This window comes from Macadamia integrifolia, chromosome 12, assembly GCF_013358625.1.
Source record: "Macadamia integrifolia cultivar HAES 741 chromosome 12, SCU_Mint_v3, whole genome shotgun sequence".
NCBI lineage: Eukaryota > Viridiplantae > Streptophyta > Magnoliopsida > Proteales > Proteaceae > Macadamia > Macadamia integrifolia.
In genome coordinates, this window is record NC_056568.1 from 28557432 (window position 1) to 28578978 (window position 21547).

General features: G+C 39.2%; 3 protein-coding genes across 6 annotated transcripts; 2 read left to right on the forward strand and 1 right to left on the reverse strand.

Moving 5' to 3' along the window:
- Positions 1-431: 431 nt before the first annotated feature.
- Positions 432-7967, forward strand: LOC122057251 (caffeoylshikimate esterase-like). Of its 2 annotated transcripts, XM_042619299.1 has the most exons (9): positions 436-610; positions 892-966; positions 1104-1197; positions 1317-1349; positions 2381-2527; positions 3769-3899; positions 6639-6776; positions 7117-7215; positions 7370-7967. In XM_042619299.1, the coding sequence occupies exons 2-9, from the start codon at positions 946-948 to the stop codon at positions 7796-7798; spliced, it is 1092 nt and encodes a 363-aa protein (XP_042475233.1). In that variant the 5' UTR covers positions 436-610; positions 892-945; the 3' UTR covers positions 7799-7967. The 2 variants fall into 2 exon arrangements, with proteins under 2 accessions (XP_042475234.1, XP_042475233.1); XM_042619300.1 differs by lacking the exon at positions 6639-6776 and having other exon boundaries at positions 432-610.
- A 2026-nt stretch (positions 7968-9993) lies between these two features.
- LOC122058484 (small nuclear ribonucleoprotein Sm D2) lies at positions 9994-16829 on the forward strand. 2 transcript variants are annotated; one of them, XM_042621185.1, is made up of 6 exons: positions 9994-10153; positions 10271-10354; positions 13865-13889; positions 16000-16077; positions 16288-16392; positions 16474-16829. In XM_042621185.1, exons 2-6 carry the CDS (start codon positions 10350-10352, stop codon positions 16588-16590), a joined length of 330 nt encoding a protein of 109 aa, XP_042477119.1. In that variant the 5' UTR covers positions 9994-10153; positions 10271-10349; the 3' UTR covers positions 16591-16829. The 2 variants fall into 2 exon arrangements, with proteins under 2 accessions (XP_042477119.1, XP_042477120.1); XM_042621186.1 differs by having other exon boundaries at positions 16003-16077.
- Positions 16830-18165: 1336 nt separating this feature from the next.
- On the reverse strand, positions 18166-21073 carry LOC122058253 (UDP-glucuronic acid decarboxylase 2-like). Of its 2 annotated transcripts, XM_042620855.1 has the most exons (5): positions 20932-21073; positions 20025-20827; positions 19625-19788; positions 19431-19505; positions 18166-18816 (listed from the first exon to the last, which is right to left on the reverse strand). In XM_042620855.1, the coding sequence occupies exons 2-5, from the start codon at positions 20803-20805 to the stop codon at positions 18508-18510; spliced, it is 1329 nt and encodes a 442-aa protein (XP_042476789.1). In that variant the 5' UTR covers positions 20806-20827; positions 20932-21073; the 3' UTR covers positions 18166-18507. The 2 variants fall into 2 exon arrangements, with proteins under 2 accessions (XP_042476789.1, XP_042476788.1); XM_042620854.1 differs by having other exon boundaries at positions 20025-21067.
- Between the last annotated feature and the right edge of the window lie 474 nt (positions 21074-21547).

A 21547-nucleotide genomic window follows, 5' to 3' on the forward strand; every position in this document is an offset into this window, starting at 1 on the left:
ATTCTATCCTAGAAAAATCAAAATATCTATTTAAATGGTCAGATTAAACATGTCGATCCGAATTGGGCTTGTAAATGGGCTAAGCCGAACCGATCAGGCTTACTAATGTATTATCTATTTATTAATGGGGCAGGCTTAAGCCTCATGTTTACTAATCATATCGGTCCAAGTCAGACCATAAACATGTCGGGCTTGATCAAGCCTACCACTTGGATCAAAATACCTTAAGAAATCAGTCATGACAGATACTGATACAGATCGGCTTCTGATACCCAAAAACCATTGGTGGATGGTGGGAAAGGTCACGGTGTATTGTTGATAAATACTCTGAATATCGCGCGTGGAATAACGTAATCACATTTCACAAAACTCCATTTATTGCCTCTCTATTTAGACTCTCTCCATATTTCTCTCTCCCCGTCTCTCTTTCTTCATCTCTATCCCCTTTCTCTTTCTGTCTGTCTCTGTCTCTCTGTCCCTCACTCAACCCCATCGTCCTCCTCTCTCTCTCTCTCTCTCTCTCTCTCTTTGTCTCTACCTGAAGTCCAGACTACTCAAGGAAAGAGCTTCCCCAAACCTTTCGCATTTAATCTCGTAACATTTGTACGAAGTATGGATTCTGTCACCTGTTACTTCTTCTTCTTCTTCTTACAAAATTTGAAATGGTGAAATCTTGAATGTTATCTTTCACGAGCAGTGTTCTTCTTATCCAGTTTTGAGTTTTGGATAAGTTTCTTACTGATTTGCATAGATTTGTTTGTTTGTTTCTAAGTTTCAAATCGCTTAAATGGTTAATCGTGTTCGTTTGTGAGTTTTTCAAATCGTTTTCGTTTGTGAGTTTCCAATCGTTTATGTTCAAATCTCTGTGCCCTGTGTTGTGATTTTGTGCAGAGAATCTTTACATTTGATGCGTAATCGTTAGTGCTCGCCATATACTACTTAGAGATGGAGGTGGAATATCAAGAGGTTAGTTTCCTGCTAAGCTCACCAAATCCATCCTCCTTCCTCCCAAATAGTTTTTTTCTTTTTTTTTTTTTGATTTTGATTCATTAAAAGACCGATTTTCTAATGGGATGTCTGTGTTGGGGTTTGGGAATGAGAAGGAGTATATCAGGAATTCTAGAGGTGTGCAGCTCTTTACCTGCAGATGGCTGCCTTCTACTTCTTCACCAAAGGCCTTGGTTTTCCTTTGCCATGGTCTCTCTCTCTCTCTCTCTCTCTAGTTTCTCACTGGTCATCACTCTATCTCCTCTCTCTATTTTTTTTTCTTTATTTAGTCCAAGTCTTATTAATTGATTAGTAATGGTTTCTTGTAGGGTATGGCATGGAATGCAGCGGTTTCATGAGAGGTAATTAATGAGTTCATGAATGCCTTTTCCTACTAGCAATAAAACAATCAATAGGCTAGTCTCCTCACATCATCTACTTTCCGTTTCCCTGTTTATCTTTCCAATCCCACCTTCCCTGCTTTTTTCCCTTTTTAATGTTTGAGGAAAGGGGAATTGAAAACCATTACTCAGATCAATGCATTTTAAAACCTTTTCATCTACTTGTATTCATTTTCCTATTTTCTGGTTACCAAAAGCATCAACCTAGAAGAGCTCAGAGTAGACCAACCATTGAATAGAATCATCAATCCAGTAGTAATTTCTTTTGTTTTTCCATTGAAGAGGAAGTTATGGTTGGTGAATGCTGGGTCCCTTTCTCTAGACAAAACAATTGAATCTCTGGGGAGAAATATTGTCTATTTAATTTCAGATTTACCATTTCTGTATTTTCTCTTTACCAAAAGCATCAACTTAGCTCAAAGTAGACCAACCATTGACTTGAAGAGGAAGGTTTGATAGGTGAATGATGGGTCCCTTTCTCTAGACAAAACCATTGAAGCTCTGGGGTGAAAGCTTGTCTATTTAATTTCTTTGATGGGGGAGTAGAAACCTTGGGGTTGAGTATATACAGTAGCAGTCTATGCAGTCTGTAATCTCTGGAAAACTCTTTAATTTTAATCAATTAAGGTTGCAGCTCCATACCCAATTATAGACCTGTATTGATCAGAAATAAGTAACTGAATTGGTTTATGTTGTTTTCCTGTAGTTGGTGATGTTTGCTAAACTAAGAGAAACAAACTTTCTTAATTTTAATTAAGCACGAAAACTCAAATTTCCTGTTGACTTTGCCGAAGTTTTGCTTTTCCAATCCTGTCACTGTTGCAATGGCCAAACCCATTTTAGGAATTGAGAATTGGGATAGATGACCCCTATCCAAAGCCTACTACTGAGTAATGAGTTAGTCCCTCTTTTGATGTTAACTTCAGCTTTTGTTTAATAATGGAGAGTGAATGATAGTGATGGTATTGTGTTTGTGTTTTGTTTTTGTGTAGGGTGTGGGACGAGGCTGGCGAGTGCAGGATATGGGGTGGTGGGGATGGACTACGAAGGGCACGGGAGGTCTATGGGGGCCCGCTGTTACATCAAGAAGTTTAATGACATTGTTTCTGATTGCCACAACTTCTTCAAGTCTGTCTGTGGTAAGCAAAGCACCAACGCCATTTCTTCAATATGTGGTTTGGCAAGTCTCCGATCTCGATACTTGATCTATACTATGTCGGTTGAATAGTGTTAAAAAGTCAAATTTTATTTATTTATTTTTTTTAAAGGAGAAATAGGGGTATTTTCTGTGAAGGAGGTCATCTAGTGGGCAATAGAGGCGGCAGCTCAGATCTGATGCCTTGGAGCGTCTCAATGTGTGGCTATGTGTTGAGTTCAATGCTGAGGCGTTTTAAGGCATAGGATCTGAGCTACCGCCTCTATGGCACAATAGAGGAGTCAATACCCATGAAAAACCATGGCTGGGATGGTGAAATGATTGTCAAATCCCCATGGAAAATGACCCCCTTGCCTGATGCTTCTGCACGCTTTCTACTAGCTCCTACGCAAAAGTAGGTATCGTTTGACAACGTTTCGTTTCTGTGTTTTCTTGTTCCAAAAAACGGAGAAACAACTTAAAAAGTGTTTGATAGTTATTTTGTTTCAACCGTTTCTAGAAACATAAATCAAAATTTATGTTTATTTACAAGTCTAGAAATGACTTTGATGAAACAAGTCAGACTTGACTTGTTTCGTCGTTTCTATAAACGAATTTGAGAGAAAAAAAAAAAATGTTGTACCCGAAAAATCTTTCAACTATTTAAACTTGAAAAGAGGCAATTGAACCCTCTCTCCTTTTTGGGCATCGGATGACACTATTGGGGTTATTGGTGGTATTATGTCTGTAAAAAACGTTTCGAGAAATAGATTTATCAAACACCAAAAAAAAATTTTTTTTTTTTTTTCGAAAACATGAAAAATCGTTTATACAGCAGAAACATTATCAAATGGTGCCATAAGTGATCACAATTCGTTCAGGAAATACTTCACCATATTTAAGTGTGTCAGTTAATTGGTTTGATCTGAAATTAAGTCAAATCAAAACTGGCCATACGATTAAGAGAAAGGTTTTGATCTTTTATTGGGTTGCCTAACAGTACTGTGTTATTGGTTCAGTTTTTTTTTTTTTTTGCAGTGGGAAAATATTTTTTCTTTATAATGGTTTTCGGTTTTGTTGCTTGTATCGTCTTTTTTTATTGATTTTCCGGTTTTGGTCGGTTCATTCAATTGGTCTGGTCTGATTCAAGTTTTTACTAGTTTCCATGAAAACCTAAATTAAAACCAAATGATACGATTTCCGGGTCTTAAACCCTGATCTTTCTAGATGGTATTTTCTTTGCAGAAGAAGAAGGGCACCGAGGAAAACACAGGTTCTTGTATGGAGAGTCGATGGGTGGAGCGGTGGCGCTTCTGCTTCATAAGAAGGACCCCACCTTCTGGCACGGTGCGGTTCTCGTGGCTCCTATGTGCAAGGTACTCCGTAACTCCGTTCACATCCCAATTGAGTTTTAATTTTTTGTTTTTCCTTTTAATTGTTTATTGGAGGAAGTTGCTATTTGCACCTATTTGCACTTATTTTGTCGCATTGGACTGGAATGGATAACCACCGGCCCGCCACTCATACTGCCTTTTAGCTTTCCTTGATAAAATAGAAGAATGGGCGGTGATTGCATCACCTGCTGCTGAGCTAGCTCTCCAACACGATCAAAAGGTATAAGGAGATCTCTATTGGAAATAAATAGATGGTCAAAGGGGGAGGGTTCTATGGGCAAACGGTTATGGAAGAGTGTAACAATAAGGTGCCATAGAATATCTATGGAGATTGAATCCACTGTTCATACAATTACTTGATCTTTCAAGTTAGTATTGAACATTTGTTTCACTTTCTGCCATTATAAGAGTGAAGAAGGGTATATTTGAAAGCAAAAAGGATAGGTGTTGGATGTTAACTCGTATAGCTAGGTGATCGTACTAACTCTTTCTTCACATAATGATTTTATATATAGGAGGGTAGTAAAGTCATTATGAAAGAGAGATAGAGTGTGTTAACATATCATCCCCTAGGAGAATGGATTTGTTGCTCGTACGATTACCTGGTTGTATGGGTGAGCATCCAACACCTGTTTCATTTTTTGCCATTACATAGGTGTAGAGAAGTATATTTGGAAGCAAAATGGACAGGTGTTGGATGCTTACTCGTACGACCAAGTAATTGTACAAGCAAAGAATCCAATCTTATCCTGGCTCAGAGAACTTCTTTACCTAAATAAAGGGAAAAGTTTTGTTGAGTTGATTGTGAAAGGTACACTAATTTCTATCGAAGAAAGAAAGTGAAAGGTACACTAGCACCTCATTCTCTCTCTCATGTGAAATGATCTTTATACTCTTTTATATAGTACTCTTTTAGAGAACCTTTTGCCATAAAATTATTAAAGGCAATGGATTTGTAGAATTGTAGGATTTGGCTCGTCTCCAATTTCAGCTTTTCCAATTCCCATCCAATTCCATCTACGATTGCGACATGTGTCCTCTACACGATCCAACAGATGGTGTGACATAAAAATTTGAAATCTCAATACCGTTGTACCATAAATGGCTTTTGACGATATCATGATTTTTTTTTTTTAAACTCGCACCCTAACCCGTTCTCTTCTCCTTCTCACTCTCAGATTGATGATTGATGCCTCTTCCTTTCCTTCTGCTTCTTCTTTAGATCCTCTTCTTTTGCTTTGTTTTGTTTATCGTTCTTCTTCTTCTTCAAATCTTTTCCCTTCTTCATTTCGGTCTTCTCCCTTTTGGTAAGTTTCCTTCTTTTTGTTTCCTGAACGAAGCTCCGGTTAAGTGCAACGCCTCTTCTCCTATGCTTTGTTTCTCCTTGTTCGTTTCGTCCCAGAGGGTATGAGCTGCCGATCTGGTAGAAACTAGAGAGGCAGATGGCTAGCTGAAGCTCCCTGAAGCTCTAGTTTTGTTTTTCCCTTTTTTTTTTTTTTTTTTTTTCACTTTCAGTTCTGGGAGTGAGTGAGAAGGAGAAGAGGACGGTTTAGGGTAAGGCTGGTATTGAGCGCGAGTTTCTAAAAAAAAAATCGGCCAAGTTTTAAAACTTGAGAATTATCAATGGAATTTTGATTTACTATTCATTTAATCACCTGATTTTACATGTGAACATTCATTACTTGTCTTTTTTGTTTTCAAATATACTCATTCTTTTAATGATAAAAAGTGGGATAGTTATTGAATACTCACTCATATGTAACAATCAGGTGATCATATGAGCAATGGATCTAAAATCCGGTCAAGAACGTTATTGATCCAAATCGCCTTGAATTATATCAAATTGGACATGTTAATTGAAAATATTTTTTTTATTATCATTTCACCCTTTTGCCTCACCCGTGAATCGCTAAGGATCGGTCAAAGTTGATCCAATCGGATGCATGCTTTAAAACCATTCTCTTGGCCCCTTCCGGTGCATGGTTCTAAAAATTGCATTAATTCGGTCGGTATTGAATGGATTGAAATGGTATTGAGTATGTTTTTATATTGATATATTGATATGGTCTAACGGTAAAAATATAATGAAAATTTATTTTTTTATTAAAAAGAGTAAATCTTTGATATAATTCGACAGAACTGTATGGACTTTGACAGATCTAATACCGATCCCGGTTTTGGAATCTTGCTTTGGAGGAAGGATGGAGGATAAAGCTGTGGGAAACTTTATTTTTTAATGGTCCCGATTGACGTTTTCATTGATGTCAGGGCCATGATGATAGGACCGAACCAATACTCTTGCAGCAGTAGCACAGCTGTAGCTTCTTCCTCATTCCGTTATCCCCTCGGGCTGCAGACCCAAAAAAGGTTAAAAGGATAAAGATCCATGATATGCGCAGTGGGCCCAGTAGCCTACCATATATATATATATATATATATTAATTAGAGAAGCAGGAAGGGGGTTTTCCAAACAAACCCTTGGTTATAAAGGGTGAAGAGGAATCTCTTAAACCACTAAGATGAATTATTAGGATTTTTTTTTTCTTGGTAACAATGAATTATTACGTATAATGAAAGGGTATTTTTGACCTTCAATATACATAAAGTGTTTTCACCAGAAACCTTTCGCCATTGCCAATTTTCATATCTGTTCCATATGTGTATATCATAGTTGATTTGGAAAATGGGCTGGTTCATGGAGGGGTTCATTTCCGAGTGCAGATTTCAGAGAAGGTGAAGCCGCACCCAGTGGTTGTGAGCTTATTGACACAAGTGGAAGAGATCATCCCTAAATGGAAGGTTGTTCCTACCAAGGACGTCATTGATTCTACTTTTAAAGATCCCATCAAGCGAGAAGAGGTATAACGAGTCCACATCCTCTGTAGTGAGCGGTGAGATGCGATGAGCATTGGATGTCTGAGAATTTCTAGGCATGCGCCCAAAGGGATTCCCAGCCACCCGATGTTTACTGAGCCAATGCAACCGCTGCATATGATTTTAATGCATATCAAAAGCGATTTTTTCTCTATTTTTCCTCCTCTATAATCCATTCTAGACTCATAATTTATTCCCTAAATGCATAACAAATTTGACAAAGCTGAATCTGCCGGATCTGATCACAATTCTTGAAATCTTGAAATCAAATATGGACTTTTCATTCTTTTGGCACCAATAATGGACGGTCCATTTTGACGTGTAGATACGAAACAACAGGCTGATATACCAAGACAAGCCTAGACTGAAGACAGCTCTGGAGATGCTCAGGACGAGCATGAGCCTTGAGGACAGCTTGAATCAGGTTACTCTCTCTCTCTCTAGGATTTTATTTGGATTTTTGAAGATTTTGATGTCATCCATAATGATTTTTCCCGACCCTGCAATGACGGGAGCCTCATTCATTGGGTATATGATATTTGAAAATTGCCTTTGCTCTGTGGGTTTTTGTGAAACAGGTGACCATCCCATTCTTCCTGCTGCATGGAGAAGCAGACACAGTGACTGATCCAGAAGTGAGTCGAGCATTATACGAACATGCGGCCAGCAAAGACAAGACCATGAAGCTCTACGCCGGAATGTGGCATGGCCTTACCTCCGGCGAACCCGATCACAATATAGAGATCGTTTTTGCAGACATCATATCCTGGCTTGACAAGCGAACTGATATAAGCGACGAAAATGCAATGTTGATGGCTAATCAACCCCTGATTCTCTGTCCTGACCCACCCACATTAGAGCAGTTGGGGCGACTGACCCCACTGACACCGTCGATGGAGAAGGATCGAGAGCAGCGACGGCGACACAAGCAGAGCACACGCGACCTACGTAGTTGTCTTTGTGGTTGGAAGGGACGGCGTATGCACCACCATCACTCTGCCATGTAGTCAACTATTCATATAGATGTACTCCTATGTCCAATCCTCCCTTCATCCCACGCCCTTTAATTCTTATCGAAGTCAAAGAAAACTACAAATTAAACAAAAAAATAAATAAAAAATAAAATGTATAAATAAACCTTGGCCCTAAAGTTTATAGATTATTTGTATGAGTTGAGATCAGGGTTTCAACAATCGTGATCAGAAAAAAACAAGAAAAAAACAGCAGAATCATCTGAGGTCGAAAATATATTGTTACTATTGTAAAATATGGATTTCACCCTTTTCTTAAGCGTCCATCGTCTCGGTCAGTCCATAGTTATTTGGATGAGCATCACGTGTTTAAGTGGTGATCTAACGTTCTGAGAGGACACGAAGAACGAGACACTGACAAAGGCGCTAATAATCGTTGGATTACCACTTGAACACGTGGTGCTTGCCCAAGTAATTATGGATAATACTTGGATGATGGGCGCTCATGAGAGGAATCGGATCCATAAAATATAGCCTATATGGCTATATATGAAAACTATGGTTATTGGATGTTGATTTGAACTGATTTTTCATTGATACCGATTCTAATTTTGGATTTGATCCGGATTGAAATCAATCAAAATCGGGAGAACTATGTAGTTTAAGTTGAAACTCAGCCCTAACCAAGCCCAGCCTTAGAACGGGTTTTCGATATCTCAACAAAAGCCCAACCCTATTATGCACAGCCCAACCCACCCCGGTCTGACAGAAAACAATAATTCAATGGTCTTTGATTAGCCCATAGCCCTTAGGTAGGTTAATTAACCCATCAATCCTATCTAGTATGTTCTTTACCACCCCACCCAAAAAAAATCATAATTAGTGAGTTTATCAATATTACTGATTTTTAAATTCAGAAAATTGATAACTAATCCAAAAAAAAAAGAAAGAGAGAAGAACTTTATGATTCCAAAATGTTCAATGAATAAATGTAAATACCTATTAAAAAGCACTAATAAATGCAGACTTTATTTTTAGAAAAATAAAAATTAACTTATGTTATATTTTCAAAGTTTATTTCTCAAGAGCATATAGAATTTGTTGGTAGGAAAGTGAGGCATGAGTTAAAACTCGACACCTACTGTAGTATTTTTCACTTTCTCACATGGGGGCCTTGTTCCAGGCCCACATTACAGAAAAGGGCTTGCGATTGGAATCGCCATCTCTAACATGGTCTTAAAGAGTGGGATCAGATCGGCTGAATTGGCCAGATCGACCGATTCTAACAAATTCGACTCTGCTTCTCCAAGTCCAAAGGACAAAGGTAAATACGATATTCCCTACTTTGCATGTACAATGGCTTCTTTTGCCTACTGGTTATTTGGATCACACTTTATGAATATTACATGTGTCCTGATGCTGTGACATGATATCTAGCACACCCCCGCGCTGCAAAGGAACCACATCCCTCTTTGTATTAGTGTCACAGTTCAAAGAAGCTTGTGTTTTCCCTAAATAGCACAAATAGATCTCGATTGTTTGCCTATTTATCTCCAAGGTTCTTAGTAGGAGTGTAAGTTTGGCCCTAACGGTCTAAGCCGGCCTTGAGCCTAAATAGCGTATAAGCTAAGGTTTATGACCTTGAGAGCAAGTTATGGTTAAAAAAATATTAACCATAGGTCAGGGTTGGGCTGGGTCTGAGTTGAGGGCTAGGCTCAACCCGGTCCTAAGTTTAACTCTAATTTATATAAATATAATTTAGGACTGTAATCCTATCATTTTATTCAAAATTATGAAATTTGGGTCATTGAGTGTCTTAAACATCTATTATTGTGTTGCAGTTCATAATTTTTATTGTATTACACTTCATAGTTTTAATTGTGTATTAATCATTTGATATACTTATTTTTTATAATGTGTAAAGCACAAATGACAAAACAAATAATCAATTAGGGTTAACACAACCTAGGCAAAAATCAGGGCCAACCCAATCCAACCCAACTTGGTCCAATCTAGGTCAATTGAGGCAAGGTTGGGTTGGTATGAACCCTCAGAGTTGGGCATAGGATTGAGCCCTATTAAGTTGAGTAGGGTTTGGGTTGAATTTTGGAACTTAGAATTTAGTTAGAGTTTTGTAAAACCCAATCCAACCTGGCCGTGTTTCACATCAATCAAAGATTTCATTTTTCAATCGCTTGTAGATATTAGTTACGGTCAGCTATAAGTATATATACCGTATAGAGCTCTCCACCAATATTAGGGTGGAAGCTCCGAATTCCTGTCCTACCTAGGGCAAAGAGCGCGAAAAGAGTTGAGACCTGAAAGCTAAAACCCTGAATGCTCACCGTCGGAAGATAAATTGCTTCCTGTCGATCTGTCTGCTATTTCCAGGTAGTTTTCCCTGATAACCGTACTTTAGGGTTCCATTTCCGAGCGAACCGGTAGTTTTCTCTCCCCCCTCACTTCACATATATGCTTGTGTGTTTAAATTTTTTTCTCCGTTTACAGGAAACGAAACCCTAATCCGTAACTGATACAGTTTCTCGGAAGCGTCTGCGCTGCTCAGGTTTAGGTACTCAAGTTCAAGATGAGGTATGTCAAGCTGGTATCATTTCTTGGTATTTTGACAGTTGTATGGTGTTTGTTCACCTCCGCTACTTCGTTTTCTAGTAAGCGGATCTGTTTTCTTTCATCTTCGTTCTCGTTTTAAAATTTTTTCTCCAAATTATTGTTTGGAATCTGGAAGTAACAGTGTAGCAGTTTGCTGGTACTTTTGATTCCAATTATTGAGGAAATTGCGTGAAAGCTGAACTCATAAAATGTCTTACAGCTGCTATTTTTTCTTTTATTTGTGACATAAGAAACTTGATATGTTGTTTACACTTGTTAATAGTGTTCGATTTTGAGGTTGGTGAGTGTTATTTTGCGTACTACTTGTGACGGAGAGGTAGGAAGGTGTTAAAGCAGGTAGGTTCTATGGTATCTGATAGAATCATCGGAAGACTTTGGGGTAAATTGTGCAGACTACAGTAATTGGAGATAGAATTTTTTTCTTTCTAATAGGTAATGAGCTATGGGACTATATTGTTATTGTATGGGATTTTAATGGAGTAGGGAGAGCAGGGTGTTGGGTTGGGATAAATAAGGTATTTTAATGGAATAGGGAGAGAAAGTTTAAACACAACTCAAGGGTCATACAAGTACAGATTGTGAAATATGAAGAAAACTCAAAGTTGCATCACACTCCATGGTTGGAATTTTCTATATAAACATTTGAATCCTCAAAATGCCTTTTCTTGCCATGTCATCTTGTGGCTAATTACTTGATCAACTTCCATTAGGATGAGATGTTCCTCAAGTTAAGTTCAAATATTGCCTGTCTAATTAGAGTATGAATACCTCAGGCACTCTCCTCCGTAGTTGATTCATTTATTTGAGGACTAATGTCGAACCCTCCTCCACTTCCAAAGGGTCCTAACTTGTCCATGTTTGATCAGGGTGAAATTTATTTGTTCTTTCTTTTGGAGATGAGGAACTCATGTTCTGCTTATGTCCTATGAAGGAACCTTTCATAAGGAAAACTGTAGGATTTGTCTAATTATTTATGTGACCATGCTGCTGCTTATTGTGGGGAGTACTGAAGATGTTCCAAGTGGTAAGAGTTATGGCAAATACTTCTTATTTCAGATTATTGAGCAATAGTTGGCCATTGAAACTGAATGAGAGGAAGGGTTGAGTTGGAGCAAGCTACTAAGTTTTTATTAACATACTAACCAGTTAAGATTCTCAGTTCCTAACCTTTACACTGGTCATTACTTGAAACGCTATCCTTTAGGTGGATTTATTCCTTTGGCTACACAGGGTAGATATGAACCCCCCCCTTTTTTTTTAAATTTCTATAGTTGAGCATATTTGAACATCAATTTTTTGTTCAGTTTAATTTGATTTTTTACATCCTTTTGCCACTTGGGATATTTTGCTTACACCACCCAGCCTATAGAGAAATTAAGACTACCTTAATTGGACAGCCTTTTATTCCTATATTACTTCGAATAGAGTAGATTGATGAGATAGGATCCATGTAGCGGACCCCAGCTAGCTGTGTTCTACTTCGTTACTGCTTTTTTGTTCTGTTTTCTTTCTCTTTTACTTTTCCTTTTCTTTAACCTTGCTTGGATCCATGTAGCCGACCCCATTAATAATTGGCCTACCTTATCGAGCCTCAGTTTTTGCTGAAATTAGTAACCCTGCCATATTAAGCCCAAGTTCCTTAATGCAAGCACCATCAAATTCTTTCCAACCTTAGAAAATGAAGAAAAATTCAGGATAACAAGGGCCAGAGAGGACTACATAAGTCAAGAGTCAAAGAGGGCCACTTAACTTTGGGTCTTTTGGGGTGGCTCACTCACCACAAGAGGACCTCAAACTCACAATGGGCTCACCATGGCATGCTCACAAGTTCCAAAAATACAAATTATCAACTCTATTTCTTCAGACCAAAAGATATAGAACATTAATGTTCAAACCAAAGGAACTGCTGGAATATAGCCGTTAGAAAAGCACCATTGAAAACGTCTTGGAAAGAGTGCATTTGAGAAAAGAGCTGTTGCTTGAGAAAGACGTTGGAAAAGAGGGAGAAAGTGGAGTGGGCATTAAATGTTTAGCATCATGACTGCATATTCTCTCCTACTTTGATAGGATTCATCCATGAGTTGGAAATGGTGAGTGGAGCGGTGATTCGATCATAGGACATGTTCTCAATTGTTTGAGTGTGCTTTTTGATTTTAGATTGACTTTGTAGACTTGCTCGTCATAAGAATCGGAACTTGCTTTGATACCAAATTGATGCAGTTCAAAGGAGAGGATTCAAAATGAACTAGAAAATAAAGAGCTATTGGAAACATCTTGGAAATGGTGCAATTGAAAAAATAGCCATTGCTTAAGAAAGACACTTGAAGAGAGGGAGAAAGTGGAGTGAGCATCAAATGCTCATCATCATTACTACATGTCTAAGAATCTTAGATTCAATTTAATAAAGGTTATCCTTTACAGAGTAGTATGGTTTATAGGTTGATATATTCATTGTCATGTTAGTTTGTTATGTTGAGTGCCTGTTTTGTTAGACCACCAACGAAAGCTACAATGTTTTTCTGTTGGGAATTCCGACCTCCTCATGTCTAGATACTTTATAAGTTCTGCTGCTTGTTCTACATCAGTTTAAAAGTGCCATATACAGAATTTATGTGTAGCGTTGGTGAGGATGTTAAGATGGATGTATGGCAAAAATAGGAAGGATAAAGTAAGGAACGAACATATTACAACTGACTTGGGAGTTTCCCGATCAACGACAAGCTCTGTGAAAGTCTTTTGAGATGGTTTGGCCATGTTCAACATAGGTCTGAGGATGCCCCAGTAAGGAACAGTGATTTGATTCAATTTCAAGGAGCTAAAAGAGCTAAGGGCATGCCTAAAATAACCACAGACGAAGTGGTGAGCTGGGCCTCTTTCCTCTTACTCTTACCAATATACTCTCATCTTTTCGCCTCCCCCCCGTCCCCCACTCTCTGTTTGGACCCATTTTTTCTCTATTGTGTTTTGTATGAATCCATGTGGCCGACCCCTTTAAGTTGGGATAAGGCTGAGTTTGTTGCTGTTGTGTAACCTCTTTCATCTTGTAGAATGGGTTTGAACCTCCACACTAATCATAGGGAAGTGTAACTTTTAGACTTGTATGAAAGAACTTTGGAGCTTACTCTTCCGCGGCGAAGGAGCTTAGGTTGTCTAATACTGTCACTTTGTAATATTTTGGCCTTCATTCTTGTATAGGTCATTTTAATGTTTTCTTGTTCTATCATTTACTTTTATAGTCATCTTATAATAAATTGTCCCATTTAGTTTCTTCTGGGGTCATGTTAACTGTTGTGTTGCAACTTTTCTTTTCCCCCCACATTGTTATGCATGCAATTCATTTGATTGGTAGCATATAGACTATCTTCATGTGGTACTGACAGCTAATATACATAAATAGAGGTGAATGTATTTATCATCTCTTTCTTGCTGACCCTTTTTCTTTTTCTTTCTTTTTTCCTGCTCCCTTTCCAGTCGGCCTATGGAGGAGGATGCCACAGTAAGCTCTCTCACCCAGCTATTACTTTTGGATCACTTGTTTTCTGTTGTATAATGTTGTAATTATATTATTCTTTACACCTGCTCCTTTATTTTTCTTTTGTTATGGTTTTATTGTGTGCTTCTCTCGTTATGTGATTTTTGTCATTTTAATACCCCAATCTTATGTCTTTCATATGAAAATCAATCTTCAAATGGGCCACATGTCTCTCTACTGCGATGGAGCTTTTCAATAAAAGGAGAATTAACGAAATGACACAAGCAGAGGTGGGCCGGGGGAGATGGCAGGGCAGGGAGGGGAGGGGGTTTTCGAGCAGGGGTACAGTGGATTTTCAGGGAGCAGGGGTGGGTTAGGTTTGCAGGGATGAGATTGAACTCCGCTCGGGAAAGTAGAAGGAGAAGCAGTGGAGCAGGGGTGGTGGGGGAAGAGTGGAAGAGAGACGAAATTGAAATCCTAAAATAGACCCCAGCTTTTTCGGAATTTCAATTTCTATTTGTTTCTATTTCCCATAAATCATACCAAACATTCCAATAAATTGAAATCACCCCCAGATATCGAAATCAAGATCAAAATCCAACCAAAGAGAGCCTAAGAAATAACAGAATTAGGAAACTCTCCATGTGAAGGTCAAGGAGAGTCTCATTTCAACTCAACTCTTGAAAGTAAAAAGTTTCTAGCAATTCTAAGAAAATAGAAACAAACACCTGATTTCGTATAGGCTTCAAATCCTTCATGTTTGGGCTTATAGAATTGGCCCATTACAATAGAAAACCCTAAAACACTAAGCCCATGATCCATATTCTATTGGGTAATCAAAATTAAGCCTATGTGCCCATTCTTTGTCCTGTCTGACCCAACCGATGGCCATGGTCTGGTTTGCTGCTGCATCATATTCACCGCACCATTGCCATCAATGATAACAGCTGCATATCCTGCTGGTCAAAATTGAGTTATCACAAGATTCATAAAAGAATTAAGAGTTGAGATTAAACCTTTATCTTCAGTTTCATTGAGGTCTGTTGAGCCATGTTCTGGTAAACCGAGGGCAAAAAATTCTATATCTCTTTGCTCAAAAGGTGCTTCACAGTTCATGGCATGTAGAGGTCAAAGCAAAATCCGAAAACCTGTTATGGAGCCCAGCTGACGGATGATTACGTTTTCTGTCTGATCTACAAACTGTCATTGGCTTTTTGGCTTTTGAGATTTTCCAATTTTGACTCTCAAAATTTTTTAACCTGCATAAAATATGGGACATGTAGAGGAATGATAGGTCATCCTCCTGTGGTTGTTTTGAGAGGTAGCACTGTTTCTACTTTGTTGAGTTCATTTTATGGTTATCTATGGTCAGCTGTTCAGCATGATGCTAAGGTATGCCACTTGATGGGATTAGAACCTTTCTTTTGGCTAGTTCTTTAAGATGGAGAAGTTTGGTACTTCTAGTTTGTTGCTTGCCTGAACCTTGTGTATTTTCATCCAAGCATAGCAAAGGTGGCTAAATTTGTAGCATGTATGATGAGTTCCTGTTCCTAAAATACATAGGTCATACTTGATAGGGGACTCTTTAATATGGGAAGGAAAATGGACCCACTAATTTCTCTTCTTTTTTTTTTTCACTGGTGATATCATTTAATTTTTTAAGTCTTTTGAATCTTGTTTGTCTATGATTTGGAAGCAACTTTTTGAACGTTTGGATGTATGCGATCTTTTTTTACCCTACATGGTCCTTTTAATCTGTGCAAGTATGTATGGATAGTTATTTCAGTGGACTTCTGTTTCTGTGAGATACTGTATGGTCCTTAAAAGTCATTGCTTGCTATGATGAGTAATTTTGGCATCTACTTATTGATTTATTATGTAGGTCTGTGTACTCCATAATATTTTTAAGGGGAAAAGAACTCTGTATGGGTTCGTAGCATATGCCTAGTGCCTCCCTGAGTATATCTAGCTGCTCCCCTTATGAAATGACATTTCTGCCGCTCTTTTGCTCTTAGCCTTGTACATGTCACTCCCTCATGTTTGCCTGACCTTGAACATTTAGTTATTACCTTTTAATTGTTATATAAAATTATCATTGCATAAATGATTAAAGTGTTTGCCCAAATATCTATAGCAGGGCAAGAATGAAGAAGAGGAGTTTAACACAGGGCCACTTTCTGTTTTGATGATGAGTGTCAAAAATAATACACAGGTAGATCAAGCAGTGATTTATCCTTATTCTATTCAGGTTTATTCAGGTTTCATGTCTTATTCTTTTTTACTTACCTGAGGCTTGTGATTCATGCATAATCAGATCTCAAGTCTTGACAGCCATTTACCTTTTAAAACTTTATGGTGGTCTGCCCGGCTGGTTTTTTCCCAAAATGGAACGTTTCCCTAATTTCTAAATTCTTGTCTGCAGGTGCTTATTAATTGCCGGAACAACAAGAAACTTCTTGGCCGTGTGAGAGCCTTTGATCGGCACTGCAATATGGTTCTAGAAAATGTCAGGGAGATGTGGACTGAGGTTGGTTGACGAATTGAGCTTTTCCCCATTGCTTTCTTTCTCATAATGGCAACTCTAAATAGACATTTCGATTTTCTGCAGGTACCAAAAACAGGTAAAGGCAAAAAGAAAGCTCAACCAGTTAACAAGGATAGGTTCATCAGCAAGATGTTTCTCCGTGGAGACTCTGTTATTATTGTTCTTAGGAATCCTAAATGAGAGATAATGATGATCTTTTGTATTACCATATTCAATGGCGCTTCTCAGACAAGTGGTGTTAAGAATTGGTAATTACATGTTGAGGTGACGACTAGGAGCCAAGCAATTCTGTAATTCCTGTAGTTGGTGTGGTCAGTATGGATGTTATATTACCTTTAAGAGAGTACCCTCTGCATTAATACTTTATATCCATTCTGGAATTTTTCATTGGAATAGTTATATCATTAAAGTTTTCTTGACTCTGTTATCATGCCAAAATTATTGTTATCAACAAGGTACAAGTAAGAGGAATCGGTCGGCCTGAACCCTAATAACCCTTCCAGGATAACTTGAATCAGATTGGCAGGAATCAGGATCGGGTTCGACAGTTTCGATTCCCATTTTTAATACCTTAGATGTCACATTCGACGCACTTTACTGAGCTAAATAAGAATAGCGTATTATAAGAATGTTGAAGCCCAATCCCAACCAATTTATCATCAAATGGTTCTGAATGACATGCTGATGCAGCATGTGTTTAAGGGAGGAGTGACTTGAACCGAACTCTTCAAGCCTTCGAACATTAGGTCATTTCAACTAATGACACCAACAGCAAGGCCGAGGTCTGTGTCTGTGCCACATTGAAGTCTGAAGTCTTGGTTGCATTTAGATGACATTGTCCATGCCGTGCCATCATCTCACTATATATTCTTAGACCAATCTGGTGTTAGAAATGTTAAAGGGAATCCTAGGGTGAACCATCTAGAGTACTCTAAATTTGATAGGCCTCGCAGTATTAAAAGTTCTTCGAAAGGAGCCTATGAAATTTCACAGGGGACATCATGTGGTGCATTGCAGAGTCCTAGGAACTTGATTTTTGTGTTTTCAGGGCTCAAGAGCCACTTTGTGTTTGGTATTGGGTGCAATACAGAAATCACTGGGTAAAAACGATAAAATTGAAAGTCTTGGGTCATATGGTTGTAGGTTCTTAAATTTGACAAATGGTAAATCAATTGTATGCTTCCTTGTAAGTATCTTGGGTAATCCGTATTGGTTTGTTTAGTGTTTGATCTTGATACGGACTGATATTGTATCAGTTGAATGGTACGAATTATGAATAAAAAAGTTAAAAAATATATATATATATATATATTTTTTTTTTTAAAGGTAAAACAAGGTATTTCTATATATGGCAATCTAATATCGATCCATTCTGATGCCATAACAATTTTGAGGATGAATGATACATCCATTCCAATACCAGTGTTCTAAAACCATGGTTGTTTCACAACCACCGGACAAAGGGGTATAGAAACGACTGGACTAAGCATCTTTCCATGAGTCAGGTTAGGGAAAGATAGGAGTACTTTTGGGATCAAGATCTCTTCGCCGGCAGATTTACTGGTGGAAGCCGGCGGAGTCTACTTAAATAAATCTCCTCATTAATTTGTTTTATCACTGGACGGCCCAAACACTCGACTTGGAAAAGGTCGGCTATAGCCTTAGGGAAACTCGGTCCTTAGCAAAATGGATAGTCCATGCAGGAAAACTAGTAGTCCATTCAATTGCTTTAGTAGGCCAAACCCAACACAAGAATTATGCCAATTAGCATTTGGAAGAATGCCACAGTGGCACGGTGCCACCTATAATGATGATATTTAAAAAATTCTGAAAAAAAATTACAAATTACAAAATGATAAACAAAAACAAAGAGAAAATAAATGAAACCCACCAAAAAAATAAAATAAAAATTATTAGGACAAAGGGTAGTAGAAGATTCAAGGGAGTAATAAAGGCTTTAAGCTGTTGCTACTACTACTATTACTACTACCACTGCTGCTTTAATAGAGATCATTTTTCCAACTGAACTCAATCTCTCTCTCTCTCTCCATATATATTATGTTTAGAGCAATGTGGTGGTGTCGCCAATGAAGATGATCACGCCGCTGTGTCGGTGCCCTCCTTGTGGTCGCCGAAGATGCGCTGACGGAAGTCGGAGACCATAAGGGGGAGACCCTTGCGGAGAGAGATGCTAGGCTCCCAGCCCAAAAGCTCCTTAGCCTTGGAGATATCAGGCTTCCTCTTATGTGGGTCGTCCTCTGTGTTGGGCCTGAACTCAATCTTGGCATTTGGGTCTATGGTCTCCTGCACAACCTGAGCAAGCTCCAGCATTGTGAACTCCCCTGGGTTCCCAAGATTGAAGGGACCAACATGTTCCCCTTCCATTAGCCGCATCAAGCCCTCCACCTGTTCCCAAACCAAACACCACAAAACAACAAAACTCACTACTTCCCACCATCAATTTGACTCTTCAACAGCCAATAATACAAGATTTTTTTCCCCTTCCCCTTTGGTGGCCAACTATTAGTATCCCTACCTTATCACCAAGAGAATCCATTTATATACTCCTATAGTCTGTCTTGGTTTAGAGAGAGAGAGAGATGGTCCCACAAGTCCAGTCCCCCACTCCCCACCCTCATCAGTCCATTCCAAAAAATAAGGAAAAGACCCTTCCCCAACTATCACCTGGTCAACCCCACCCATATTAAATATTGGTATCGGTGGGGTCATCCGATACATTCAAGTCTTGGTATCGTATTCGCATATTAGATGGTATGTATATACCGATACGATACCAATACAGATTGGTATCTCGGTATCTGTTGGGGGTAAAATGATCCAGATGGTCCAGAATCCGAATCATCCATGCCCAATGTGAAAGGAATTAATTTATGGTTTTTTTTTCCTTGAATTTAAAACAACTTGTGAACGTTTTACCTTTCCTTGGTGCACCATTAATGGCAGTTGCAGGTAATTAAAAGAGAGAGAGAGAGGTTGCATTGTGGTTGTGATGGTCTTACCAGATCGGACACGTATTGGAAACTCCTGGTTTGTTTCCCGTCACCGTATACAGTCATAGGCTCCTTCCTCAGTGCCTGCAACCATATTCCATTGATGGAGACATTGGAGTAAATTTCTTCACTTTCTTTTACAGAAAAAATTAAAGAATCATAGAACAATAAGAATGAAATTAAAACCCATTTTAAAGACCCACCTGAGCAACAAAATTACTGACCACACGGCCATCATCGATGCACATACGAGGACCGTAAGTGTTGAAGATTCGAGCAATCCTAACTGTAACCCCAGCCCCCCTGTGGTAATCCATCGCCAATGTCTCTGCTGTCCTTTTCCCTTCATCGTAACAGCTCCGGACCCCTGTCATTGTTCTACACTGTTTTTAGAAATACCCAACTGATAATCTGAACTCTGCAAGTTCGAATTTTCTCTACAAAACCTCAACCCAAAATCCCTGATACTATTACGACCAGATCCAAACCAAAATCCTTAATCGGAATCATAAGGAAAGATGGGGAAAGCGGGAAAAAACAGAGCTTTCTAAATGCAATGTAGAGTAGAGAGAGAGAGAGAGAGAGAGAGAGAGAGAGGGGTACCGATGGGATTGACGTTTCCCCAGTAAGTCTCGACCTGGGGATGCTGAAGGGGATCACCATACACCTCACTGGTGCTGGTGAGCAGGAATCGAGCACCAACCCTCTTAGCCAGCCCAAGCATGTTGAGGGTACCCACCACATTGGTCTTGATGGTCTTGACTGGATTGAACTTGTAATGTACAGGTGAGGCAGGGCAAGCCAGATGATAGATCTGATCAACCTCCAACAGCAGCGGCTCCACCACATCATGGCGCATCAACTCGAACCTCGGGTTCCCAAAGTGATGCATTACGTTCTCCTTCCTCCCTGTAAAGAAATTGTCCACCACGATTACGCTGTCCCCTCGATTCATCAAACGATCCACCAGGTGACTCCCCACGAACCCAGCTCCACCAGTGACAACGATCCTCAGCCCTTTCCTCTTCAACCCTAGAGGCACTTTCCCTCCCGAATTCACCTGTCCGAAAACCCCTCTTTGCTCATACGCCACTCTGTGAGACAACCCATTCGATCCCGATCCCGTGGGGAAATAAACCTCAGGGATCGTCTCATACTTGTGGCCGTATTGCGATGGAAAGGAAGAAGAGGATGAGGAAGAGGGTAGCAGCATGAAGAAGATGGTTGCGATGGCGATGCCCACGATGACGAAGACGAGTCGCTGCTCCCGAAGCATGTACCTAATTGGACGAGTCACAGACAGCCATGGCTTCGGAGGTTTCGGAGAGTACATATCTACCTTAGGTTGGCTCTCGTGCCCTCTGAATATCAACTCCGAAGTCATCTCCCCTGCTCGAAGGGCTCCTCTGAAAATGGAACAAAAAAGGAAGAAACTTGAAGGGTTTCTCAACGAAATCGAAAGGAGAAGAACACAGAAACTGTTTTCAAGAAGAGACGGAGATCTTCGAACCCTTTTAATGGAGATGGGTCATTTCAGATGACTTAAACTTGCAGGCACATCACACTCATTGCAGGAATTTTCGCCGGAAACTGAGCTTCCCCAGCGTGGCCAAGGGTGCTTATATCCCTTTTTTTCTCTCTTGGCATTTAAGCCATCACACCTTCTTAAATAGTCCCTGTGTTTGTTCGGAATTTACCCAAATACCATCAGATTTTTAACCAAAGGTAGTAGACGTCGGTTCCAACCTTGTTGGGCCACCTACTATGTCCTTTCTTGGACAAACAATAGAGAATAGGGCTTCGTGGGGCCCACAGTGGTCCAATGGCTAAATTTGTCAATTTAATATCTGATAGCTTCCCTTTAACGAAATTAAAATTAAATTAAACCCATGAGGCTATGACCTAACATTTTAAACCAATAAAATAAAGGTTTTTTTTGTTAACTAAGGTGTTTGGGCCAGATTACGAGGACCACGACTAATCCTCAAGGAGACTAGTACAGCAACCCACTGTCATGATCTCCACTTAAATCTTAGATGAACAGATGATAAATTGAACCTGAGACTGTGCGCCTATCCAGACAATTTTTAATTTGCCCTAACCATCTGGGCAATCCACAAATGAGT

What these genes read in the sequence shown, in the direction of transcription:
- LOC122058253 (XM_042620855.1), bottom strand. Translation starts at nt 20,805, where the DNA reads ATGACTTCGGAGTTGATATTCAGAGGGCACGAGAGCCAACCTAAGGTA. An exon ending in TCAGTAATTTTGTTGCTCAG is followed by an intron (nt 19,506 to 19,624) that starts GTGGGTCTTTAA and finishes ATATGGTTGCAG; the next exon opens with GCACTGAGGAAGGAGCCTAT. An exon ending in TCCAATACGTGTCCGATCTG is followed by an intron (nt 18,817 to 19,430) that starts GTAAGACCATCA and finishes GTTTGGGAACAG; the next exon opens with GTGGAGGGCTTGATGCGGCT.
- LOC122058484 (XM_042621185.1), top strand. An exon ending in CTATGGAGGAGGATGCCACA is followed by an intron (nt 13,890 to 15,999) that starts GTAAGCTCTCTC and finishes AAATATCTATAG; the next exon opens with CAGGGCAAGAATGAAGAAGA. An exon ending in GTGTCAAAAATAATACACAG is followed by an intron (nt 16,078 to 16,287) that starts GTAGATCAAGCA and finishes TCTTGTCTGCAG; the next exon opens with GTGCTTATTAATTGCCGGAA.
- LOC122057251 (XM_042619299.1), top strand. Translation starts at nt 946, where the DNA reads ATGGAGGTGGAATATCAAGAG. An exon ending in TGGAGGTGGAATATCAAGAG is followed by an intron (nt 967 to 1,103) that starts GTTAGTTTCCTG and finishes GGGAATGAGAAG; the next exon opens with GAGTATATCAGGAATTCTAG. An exon ending in TCGTGGCTCCTATGTGCAAG is followed by an intron (nt 3,900 to 6,638) that starts GTACTCCGTAAC and finishes TTCCGAGTGCAG; the next exon opens with ATTTCAGAGAAGGTGAAGCC.